The following is a 12,150-nucleotide window of genomic DNA, read 5'->3' on the forward strand; positions in this document are numbered from 1 at the left end:
CTAAATTGCTGCAAGCTTCTGGTTCTCCACACGGTCAAGGAAAAGAAACAACATAAAAATGTAATTGAAGTAGAGCTCTGCTACACACAGTTTAAATTAGACTCTGTAAATACCTCTTTTCACTGGCAATAAAGCAACCTTGTATTGGGTAAATAGCTCTAGGCAGAGGATATCCTTGTACAAATCCATTTTTGACTGGCACAGCATCGCCCTTAGACATCAGTTAGTGATGCATTAAGAGAAAGACTGAAAGACCTGTTCCACCAGCCCAAGTATTTCCACCAACATGTGGCATGTTGTCTGGATCCACTTTTCCATGTTTGGGGGAACTGACATCCAAACCACTGTCCCTCTGAATAGTTATCTGTAAAATAAAGAAGAGAGCTGTAAATCTCTCTTACAAGGAAAACCGCTCTAACAACCTACTAACAACATACTAGGTCTGCTGAAGAGCTATAGGACCAGCATTAATTCAATAAATGCAACATCCCACATGATGAGGATACATTAGATGCCACATCCGAAACACTCATCGCATTCAGATCTTATCCACATGAGAAATATGCTTACTGATTACTGACAACATACATTTGTAGACAGGGTCATCTGCAGTTTGAGCACTTCTCATAGTATTGTACATCCACACTACTGTACATCCATTTACAAATTTCATGCACACCAAACTACAGTTCCACATTGGAACTGCAGATTGACCTTCCTTTCACGAACAGCGACTAAAGAAATGACATGCTCTTCTCTGAGATCCTTCAGTAAATGGCTAGTTCAAATGACATGCTCAAGTAATCCTTAACTTCCCTGCCATGACTGCAGAAGTCTACAGTGGTGGTTTTTCTACATCTGTCTGCTGACTGCACTTTCCCCATCGATTTGCTGCCGAGCTGAACACCCAACAGCTGTCAGATGTGAGTCACTTTCGGCTGGGGCTGGATGTAAGTGGGTGACTGAAGGTAAAAATACTCCTTCCCAGTATGAACTCTGAGTCATGTAGTGAATCAATGATTCATGTGTAAACTGCCCTTCAGTTACTAATCTTCTATAATTTAATGCCACTTTATTATTTTAAATAAAACATCATGACAAAGATGTAAAATTAATGTCTTTAACCTCTACAAATTGTTTGTTCTCATCTACCATAATACATTTAATTCTCTGATGAATTTATGTACCTAATAACTACAATTTATTGCCTTCTCAGAAGTTCACTGGCATTATCAGGGTTTCCACTGGGACTGTAGAGCAGTTTAATCCTTGAATTCACTGTCTTGCAAACTCAACTTCATGCTGACATGGATTCCACATATGTGTTTGAACTGAAAACATATGCTCTAACAATAGTGTCTTGGCAGTTATTCAAAACATCAGTTTCTTTCTTTTTATAGAATTTATATCAATTCGAAGAGGTACAATGCATCATCTGTGAATCTTATCATTAGTGTAAAATCAAGATCTAATCTGATAAATTACATTAATTTAACATTTGTATATGAAAAAAGACAATCAGAACAGCATGTTACCCTTAGGGTCATATACTTCTTTGGTGTAAGAGATTTCCTCAAAAATAAACAGTTCTTTTTTTTTTTTACATATGTGGTAGATTTCAAAACTATCAGAAACATATTTCAATAAAAATCACTGAACTTAGTTTAAAAGAAAATTGTAAAACCAAAACAGTAGCGTCAGCCTCCTGAATAAAAAGAAAATATTATTCTATAAAGAGAAACAATAAAATGATGGAAAATGTTTTACATGTTCATCTTTCTGGATTCTTCCCAGAAAATTACTCAAAGTCTGCAGAAGGGAGATCTATGAGGCAAACATAACTTGACAAACTGAAGGACAGTCAGTGAGAAAAATCTAGTTTGGCTGGAGTGAGAAGGAAGACAAGCAAAACGTACTGAAAGTTCAGAAAAAGCTCAAACAGATCTAAAAAACCCACAGTAACTTTCACAAGCTTCTTTGATGGGAATTTCTGAACATACTGAGATTTCTCTTCCAAGTCAATGAAGCAAACAAACAAAAATTTCATGTGAGAAGAATATGAAGGCTGCAGGTCAGAAAGATGCTGAAGGAATGTGCTTTCCTGAAGGGGCGGTGGTATGAAAGAAGTGCTTGAGAAAAAGGGGAAATGAAGAAACAACAGCATAATCCAAGATTTGTTAATGCTTTGACTTCATTTTCTGGTGCTGCCTCTTACACATCCATTCACTCCTGATAGCAAGGGCAGCCAGGCAGGAATAGAACTAAACACTCATTTTATATTCAATGAGAGATACATGGTATCTGAACAACCTGCTCTAAATCGGTTCCTTCTGAGATATATGAATGGATGCCAAAACAGTTTTACATGGCTACACTTCATTATTTTTTTCTGAAAACACTGGGATTCTAAGAGCGAACTGAATAAGGGAAACTGATAAAAAAACACTTTCAGTTTGGAAACTAAGTGATCTTATCATCCTTCATACAGTAATGTAAAGAAGATAAAGAAGCTCAGAGAAGCCAGTCACATGATTTAATGAACTCAACAACACAATGCAACCAGGTGTTTCATGTCTGTGTCATATTTATGCCAAATAGCTATTAAATGCATAGCAATCTGTAATAGAGACTACTCTGAAGATGAGTCAAAGGCTAGTTGTTTTGTCTAGACTTCAGCTGGTCAGGCAAACTATGGTAAGGGAACTTTATATTGTGCATTAACCAAATCTTAATCATGTTTGGAAGTGGATCTAGAACTGCATTCACACCACTTTAGTGAATGGGGGATTGATTCTATTGAATTCTGATGTGAAATCATCTAATTTAATAAAATTAAGCCAGGAAAGTAAGAAAGCACTGGCACATATCATATTCTGATACTTCTATCATTCCTCAGTAAGAGACAGGAGCTGAATTTGCTAAGAATCACGCAGCTGACCCAGATACACCATGCACTGCCTCTACAAGACACTGTCACAGCTATGGGAAGAGCTTGCAATAACTCACTAACAACAGTGTGTGAATTACAGAGAAGGCTGCTGTACTCAATTATTAAAATAATTAATGTCCCACACTTATAGCAGTATTTCCTTCTCATATAAGACCTGTTTTCACAATTACAGTACTTCCCTTTTGAGCACAGAATTAATTTTCTTCTTACATACTGCAAACAAAACTCTCTGGTTGTATGAGTAAAACTGACCAAAAGCATCATCAAATTTAGCTTCAGCTGATTTCATAGAAGAGAAGTTAACAATATTTTAGCACCCAGTAATCTTAATCATACATTGAAATGAAACTGAAAAGAAAAAAATGTCTTTAAAAAGAAGCTTTACTACCTCAAAGGCAGTCCCATGTCCCATGCACAACTGTGCATTTCTTTATTTAACAAGTGCTGGTTGACCCCAGTTTGCTTGTGCCAAGCAAAAAAAAAATGTAATAAAAGAAATGACAGCCCGTCTTTACCATGTCACATTTATATGTCTGCTGACAATAAAATCACTGAATTGCCTGATTTTTTATAAGATGCTTTAAAGAAATTATTCAAAGTACATCTAGACTGAATATACATTAATATCTATCACTCATGTTTATAATAGTATCCAAATTAATGACTAAAAGACACTTAGCAAAGTCAACTGAAATGAAAATTTCAGTTTAACCATTATTCAATCATTCACTTTTCAGAATATTCATGACCTTCAACACTGCCACATTTTCGCCCATGCATTTTAAGCCCTTATATCAGCTCTTTTTGTTCAAGTCTGTTACAATAAACTGAAGACTAAAATTCCAGGAGTTACCTTTGCAGAGACAGGGAAAGAGAGAAGGAATCTCATCTCCTCCTGTATTTTCCCACTTGAAATTCTCTCTATTCCTGGGAATTTCAGGCAGGAGATCTAACCAACAGTTCTCACTCTCTTAGATGCCCACACCTTCATTACAGACTTGTACAAAGCTGACTTTAAAACAAGGGGCAGAACATGTACTTAGACTTAACCACTGGCAGAAAAAGAACTCCTGGTTACAGGATAAGAAATATCTTTCAGACTTCATAAACAACAGTTAGAAGAGGCTGAAAATATTTCTAGCTTTGAACAGAAAAGTAATAAATGAGTGATGACACCCAGCAAAATGTGAAGGGCTTTTTCCTTGATGCAGTCTGGGATGCATCTCTGATGTAGATTGTTTTCTTAGACGCAGATATTCCTGTCATCCTACCCTGTACATGACAGGCTTCTGTTCAACACTGCAAGCTGGCTAGAGTAGATGGTCTTTTAATAAAGCAGCTTACTTCTGTATTGTGACGTGGTTAACTTCATTAAAATTCCTGAAGGGTGCAGGATGTCAGTGCCAGAAAAGCTCCTTTGCGGTGCTCACAGCAACAAAAGCAAGTTTCTGCCTGAGGACTGGCAAAGAAACACTGGTTTCCAACAGCTGAGAGCTGCCTCATGTACAGGGGAACAGACTTTTCACCTCTTAGCTTTAACACATTTGGCCCTGCCAGGACTAAGCCATATCTAGACCTCTCATGCAAAACACAATGCTTATTTTAATACTCTGGATGCAACTTAAAAAGGGAGGAAAAAAACAGAAGGAATATTCTAATTCCAAGCTAACATCCTGCAGATGTAAAGGGATGTAATTTGTACTTTTAAAAATGGACTATATTTCTGCTCTCCAAACCTCCCCAAATCAATTTTTTCTTATTCTTTCAGGTATGTTTAAACAGAGCTGGCCATTCCTTATATGATTTTACATCTTCATAACAGAAATAAGTGGAATGCCTCCTTATTGTATGCAGTGACAAACACGTAACCAACCCTTCCACTAAGCTCTTTAAGCATTCAGTGGATCATTCCACATACAACACATTTACTAAAACTGCAACCAGCATGATTTCATGGGTCACAGCTTAATAAACATAAATGGGCAAAACATCATTTTACAAAATAGAAGCAAACAGGGTCACAGCTGCAGGAGTTACTGCTGTAGAAAACATTTTCATAGGAAGATTTTTAAAAACTAAGTAACTATTTTCACAAGCACTTCTTTTAGTATTAGTAATAATAATGTATTATTGGGTGTTTCTTACTGTTAGAAGAAAATAGAAAAAAGAATATGTGCACTAAGATTGATGTAGAAAGAATTATTCTGCTATTTTGGAGGGAAGAATTAATCTGCTATTTTGCCTTTTCATTAATATACAACATATTAAACAGAGCAGTTTACAGTCAATGCAAAACACGTGTTACTTTCCATACAATGCATTAAACTATTGTTGAAAAATATAAATTACATTAATATAAAACCACTAAGAATACTATAAAGTTAAAACAATGTTTTCTTGTTAAAACAGCTTGCTTTCTTCATTAGCACTGTTGTCAAAGATTTGGCATGTATCAGAAGATCACTGCAGGAAAAGAAGTGAAAATATCTTAGGCTTTTGGGATTAGTATTATTAGTACTGGGAGATACTAATTTCTTCATCAAAATGAGTGAAAAATCTTTTATCACAACCACACATTATTATGAAAGAAGATTAGCTTTGACTGTAACAAAACACGACTATTCTTCAGGTGGAAAATGCATTAAATAATCCATTCCACAGTGGCACAAATGATTAGGAAATATATTCCAGGAAATGCAGAATGTATTCCAGTTTATGTGCAAAAGGCTGATTTTTCCTTGAAACAAAATTGTTGTTTTCTTTTATGTCCCTTAGAACCTCAGCATTACCCTAGGCTGTATTGAACAGGTCACAAGAATATCCTTCTCTCCAAGACATTCTTTATCAGCAGCATGAATATATGCATTATATTCTCAAAGAGTATATAGAAGTTCCACATGAGGGAATCAAAGGCTAATCTCCCTGTACCATGGTAGTTTTACATTCTATTGTAAAACTGATTCTAAATAAAAGATTTTATAATCTACTTATACGAACTAGTGAGAGAAAGACAAAAATAGGGGGAAAAAAATCTAATGGCTTCTATTGCTTTTACTTGTATCATGTACAGCTTTTTTCTCTGTGCAAAAAATTAATAGCACAATTTCTATTCACACTGACAGCACAAAATTGAGCCCGCAAGTCATTTTTCTACAGAAAGGAATATTCAGTATTAGACAAGACAATAATAATGTATGAAATACATTCTGTTTCTTCAATTGTATCCTGAAATCAAAAACATTAGTCGCGCTGCAGTATAAAACATTTAATAGGTTTTCTTCATTCAACTGGCTTCATTTTGATTTTCTATCTTGTCTGTAAAACTTTGCAAGAGTTCAAAATGAACTAATGAACCTTCTTGCACTATCTGACTCCTGTGAACATTTCCCTCTCAAAGTAGCTTTTAAAATTCATACAGGCATTAAACTTCTGTCTCAAATAGCAAAACTGTTCAAAGCATCACAGCTTTAATGGAATTTTAGAAAAGTGAATCTGTGTGGGGAAAGGGGTGGAGACTGGGAGTGAAACACATGAAAAGAGGTATCTGGCTTGCAAATGAAGTTTTTATGCACCTGTTAAAAAAACCAAACCGCTATATAAAATGCAGTGGTTGCTGCTATGGGTCTTCTTTTGAAATAAATGCTGTCACTCTAAGAACCAACTCAGAAACTCTGCAGCAGTAGATGCATTAGAGTCTTTTGTCTATGAATATGCACTCTGTGGCTTAAAAGCTGGATAAACTAAATGAAGTAATGAGAGAATATCATACATTTGTTTCCATCTAACATACCCTCTGCTATGTTAACACCTGTGTAAATTCCATTTTCCTCTGTCATTATTAAAAATTGCCTAACTTTAAATTCAATTCTCTAAATTAACTTTCTTTAATTTAAAGTTAGGCAATATTTAATTCTTTAAATTAAAGAATTAAAAATTCTTTTCAACTAAAAGATGTGACGTCATCATCTTTTTAGTATGCTAATCCACTATAAATTATAGTCAGAGCAGACAGATCATGTCTAGCTTGGTTATTTATCATGACTATCGCACACCTCCTAACATCAATGAACTCAGAAAACAGTGAATTTGATTTCTTCTGGAGTATTCTGAATAATCAACAGCTAAAAGGATGGGATAAGTGAACACATTATGACAATTTGGAATAATCTGGACAGAAAAGTCCAGGGACATTGCATGGTTAAAAGAAAGCTGATAAAAAATTAGATGTGGAAGCAGAAAAGCCTTATTTTCTGAAGACCTAGGACCTTGTCAAATCTGTCCTTAAGGTACAGAGACATAAGTTATTAAAGGTCAACTATGTTGTTTTGTTTTCTTAAGGAAAGCTGCCTACATTTAGCACATCTCTCACAGATCAGATGATATAAATGTTCACTACATTTGTCCTTTCACTAATCAGGGAACAACTTTCATAGCGGCAGAATTATTCGCGTGCATTTGTCTTGCTGGGACAGCAGGATTTCACTGGTATTAGGAGCTCCAGCCTTTACGTCAGCAACATGCTCTGCTGCAGACTTGCTGAGGTCTGAAAGACGGTGTGTTGAGGTTGTTACACTTTCTCCCATGAGAACCCTGTGGGCTTTCACAAGAAGGTGAGAGGAAGAAAGAGGAACTTTGTGCTGGATCAGCCTGCTCTAACAGAAAGTTAAGGTTATTTCCACTCCTGCTCTTTGTCTGTCTGCTCTAATTAGACTGGAAGATCTTTAGGAAAGGAAACACATAGTTTAGACATGCTTATTTAGTGCTTCCAATAAAGGCCTCATTTCAGATGAGGACATTTATATGAGAAGAAGTATCTGACAGAACTGATGATCTTTATCTGAATTGCTTTATTCAGTGGAGACTTTCAGAGATATGAACTTACTGTTCTGTGGGTTCATGGCTTTCTAGTTTTATGCTTCCGCATACTCAGATGCCTTGCTCCAAGGCATACGTCTGCTAGCCCTCACTTTGCTATAATGAATCACAGAATCACAGAATGGTTTGGGTTGGAAGGGACCCCAAAGATCATCCAGTTCCAACTCCCTGCCATGGACAGGGACACCTTCCACTAGACCAGGTTGCTCAAAGCCCGTCCAACCAACTGCCAGGGATGGGGCAGCCACAGCTTCTCTGGGCAACCTGTGCTAGTTGCCTCACCACCCTCACAGGGAAGAACGTCCTCCTAATGTCTAATCTCAATCTACACTCTTTGAAGAATTATGCAGTCCAGGAAAAGGTCACAGACCTGATTTGGGTCTCTGGGGCTCATGGATCTCAGAACTGCAAATACTATCAAACTATATCCTGTAATCCACATATTGACTAGATAACTCTGTAATCCACACTATCTCAGGTTATTCCAAACTTACAAAAACTCTCCACTGCATGTATTTTTCATAATTTATGGGGTTTGCACTGACAGTATTTAAGATGAACAAAATCACTGTTATTAGCCCACCGATGCCCTCATGTGGTCAGAAAAATTACTTGGTCTAAATTAGAAAATGAGAACCAGGGGAGGTGGTGGGGAGAAGGACTAGCTGCTCTTGCTAAAGGTCATACCTTTATGTAAAATCCAGAACTGCAGCTTTCCCCAGTTCAGTTTTAACATAAGGAAAAGTCTGGATTTTTGTTAAAATGTTATAAAGCAACAAGAAACAAAAAGGAAAAAAATATTTTAAATTGTCAGTATAGATTAAAGTAGATCCTGTGCAGTAAATATGAACATGTTGGGCTCACTGAAACTCCTGAATCAATTATTCTTGAGACAAACATATAACCTAAACCCCAAACTTTTTCAGATGAACTTGCATTAAACTTTCAGGTACAAACTGCAGCTTCAGAAAATGAAAAAAGAATGTGTTCTATAAAACCAAAAATATTAATTCACTTAAGGGGTGAATAATTCATGTAGAGTTCTGTGTGATAAGTTGAGTGGAATCCAAATGGAATAAATGAGACTATTCAAAGAAGGGAGTAAGCATTTGCCTTTGCCCTCATCAGATCTAAAGGTTAACTGATAGACTGCAGAAGAAAATCTGAATGTTGGGAACTCCTACTGAGTGCTGCTGAACTCATAAAAATGCTGGTTTTAGCAAAGCCCTTGCATCATGGATGATTTGAGCAGTTAAGACATATGAAAAAAAACACCCTTACTTTTTTTAGCATTGGCAATGAACACATCTATGTCGCTGTTTTACATTACTGACATGAACCATATGTTCATGTCTTCTAGCTTTTCACAGGCCGCAGAATAACTTACATATTCTGTTACTGAGCACTGCTATGAGACTGTGAAGATAGCTATTTGTCTGAGAAAAATATCTTTTAATTGCATTTCTTGAGTTTTGCTGAATTTGCTGAATATGTCTGTACTCATCTCAGCACTTTCAACCTTGATAACTAGATTTAACATATGTTTTCTTAGGTGGCTAAACTGCATTTATATGCATTTTTTGCCCAATTTAAGGTATCTTTGTACCGATTGTGGCATTCCAAGGCATTCAAGCTACTCAGCTTGGCAACACAGTTACAAAGTACGATTCTACATCCTTATGGGTGTATACAGTATTTATCCCACTTCTGACACCGCTGTAGACGCACAGCGTGAACTTGAACAAGTGACTTGCCTTTCCTATGTCTCAGTTCCCCCTTCTGGAAAGCAATGATAATGCTAAATGCCTCCAGATGTTGCAATAATTACTTTTAAACATGTTTTTGGGTGTCTAGATGGAAAGGGTTACGGATGGATGAAGTAATTTTTTTTCACTTCTCCATTTAGCTAGTTACAATGATTCATGCTTTGTGGAAACACTGTATCAGTAAAATGTTAACTAGTCACAGCAGAAACCAAAAGAACCTCTAGCTACTGAGAAAAGCAACTGCAATTTAAGATAAAAACCAACATTTTTGACAGAAATCTACCCTCTCAGTCAGTTCCCCAGGGCATAAGATCTTGAATGAAATCGTCCAAAACCTTCATCTAAAGTCCTCCCTATTCTTACATACATTTCATTCGCATCTCCTTTTAGTGCCAAGGCCTGAAACATATCCAAAATATACCACGTGGAGTTGTCCACCTTCTAACACAATGGACTGGACACAATAGGACTTCTTCTAGCACAATGTACCTGGGCCAGTACTGCATGAATTTCTACACTACTGCAGAACTGTGCCTAGCACATTTGTTGTTCAAACCACCGGTGAGAAGCAAATACAGATTTTTACTTATTCATGTATTTCTCTAGATTCATTCCACCATCTCAGTTTTGTGATGCTCTAAAACGACACAACTCCTCAGCTGGCTTTTTGCTAGAAAATACACAGATCAGGTCAAGTCACAAAAGCAAAGTGGGGGAAAAAAAGGGAGAGAACATTTCCAGGCTCCTTGTCTCTGGAAGGGCCTGGTCTCATATTAAGGAATTGTCCAAATAAAGGCCTGCCTCCCGTAGGTGGACTATTGCTGACGGGTGCTGTGTGAATAAAACTGGACAAATTGATGGACCTTTCATTATTTTTATGTAAACATTGTACTTTATCTAAATGAGGATTAACAGTAAACAACTCTTACTGAAAAACAACAGCCCAACTGTATCAGAATGTAATCAGTGTTTTTTCTATTTGATTTCTACCAATAACCCTTTGATGCAAAAAATAAAGCAAATATATCAGTGTCTGCCTATTGCCAGGAAACTTTCAGGGCAAGATTTTTAAACTAAATTGTCCTTCAAATTATTTTCAGATATTTGATAATGAAATGACCTTGTTCTCAGAAACACCAAACAATGCAAAAGCTCGGCAACTTTTGGATTTCAAGCAGATTTCAAAGCTTTATAAAATCCAGTATTTTGTTTAGATTTTTATCTTAGGCATTCCAATTTAATAATTTCAGATATCGTAGTCATATTTTGAGTTTAAAACTTCAATAAATGAAGAAAATTTCTCACCTGTCTATATTAATACAAACTTATGTAAACATAAGCCAGGTTTCCAGAAACTGTTTTTGTAGCCTCAAGACTTCAGCAGTTTGAACTCTGCTGAGTATTTCAACAATACAAAACAAATGTTGACTATTTTGAAGACTGTCACAACATTATATCAAGGGAGCATAATTACTGATTATAAATAGAACAGTTGTTTGTTTTCTTGTTTTCCTCTTTCATTGCTTATGAACAGCCAGCGTGTTTCTGAGATTTAATATGTTTGTGAAATCCAAAATACAGTCCTACAAGATTGCACCAATAGTTTCAACTGAAGCCTGGTTCAAGATTTATCTCCAGTTCTTTGAATCTATACTTATATTGACAGCCCCTACTTCTTTTTCTCAAAAGCCAGATAGCTCCAGAGAGATTCTGTGTGTTTTTGCAGAACAGTGGTTCCAAACCACCTAGACAAGTCTCGTGTTGGTCTAAGAACATCACCATGAAGGGTTAATAAGCTCTGCTAAGCCTATAGTATCTTTGTGGGATGCATCAATGGCATCTTTTAGGTAAGGGAAATTGAGGGTGGGTGGATAATGAATTCTAGTGATATGTGGAACACTGACAATTTTCTTCAGTGAGCTGCTGCTACAAGATGATTGGGAATGATGGGTTTAGTCAAAGAATTAGAGATGCCTCATTACAGTCCAATATACTTAGCATGAGCATGAAACATTATACAAAAGAAGGTGATTTTCATACACTTGAATGAACAGATGAAGACATGGTTGCAAAATATCTCCATTTCTGTAAAAAAGATATCAGGGAATATTTAGCTGCAGTTTTCTTAGCAAAGTAACTGTCTCTAGGAAAGGAAACACTAGACTTCTTGCAATGCATACCTTAGACAGGATATCTGCATGAATACATTTTCAAGCTAACAAGATCTTCTCATTTCGAGACAGGAATGCCTTAATAAAGTACTGCTTTTATGTCTAAGTCCATTGAAAAATTGAGTTAAGTAGGAAAGGTGAAAGCCTTCATCTCCAAATAACAAAAGCATAGTGTTTATACAGCAACTACATATCTATTATCTTATTGGAGATGAAAATAAAATAAAATAAAAATATACTTAATGTATTTCTTACTGCTTTGTAATGCCTCTGAAAAAGATTCTTAGGCCTCATTATCTTTCCATTTAAAGTGAAGTGTGTAAAGTAGAGAAACAGAAGTTAGTGTTAATCATGCAAGTCTGAAGATCACATAGAAGGCTTTGTTTCA

At 36.2% G+C, this 12,150-nt stretch overlaps 1 protein-coding gene across 4 annotated transcripts in view; it reads right to left on the reverse strand.

Moving 5' to 3' along the window:
* The window catches only part of VWA8 (von Willebrand factor A domain containing 8), a 173,664-nt gene that overhangs the window by 22,864 nt on the left and 138,650 nt on the right, over window positions 1-12,150 (reverse strand). For all 4 annotated transcript variants that reach the window (XM_030475494.1, XM_030475503.1, XM_030475521.1 and 1 more), the window contains one exon: window positions 256-364. In XM_030475494.1, coding sequence (XP_030331354.1) covers window positions 256-364 — 109 coding nt within the window. The remainder of the gene's footprint in view (window positions 1-255; window positions 365-12,150) is intronic.

The sequence above is a fragment of the Strigops habroptila genome, chromosome 2 (assembly GCF_004027225.2).
Source record: "Strigops habroptila isolate Jane chromosome 2, bStrHab1.2.pri, whole genome shotgun sequence".
NCBI lineage: Eukaryota > Metazoa > Chordata > Aves > Psittaciformes > Psittacidae > Strigops > Strigops habroptila.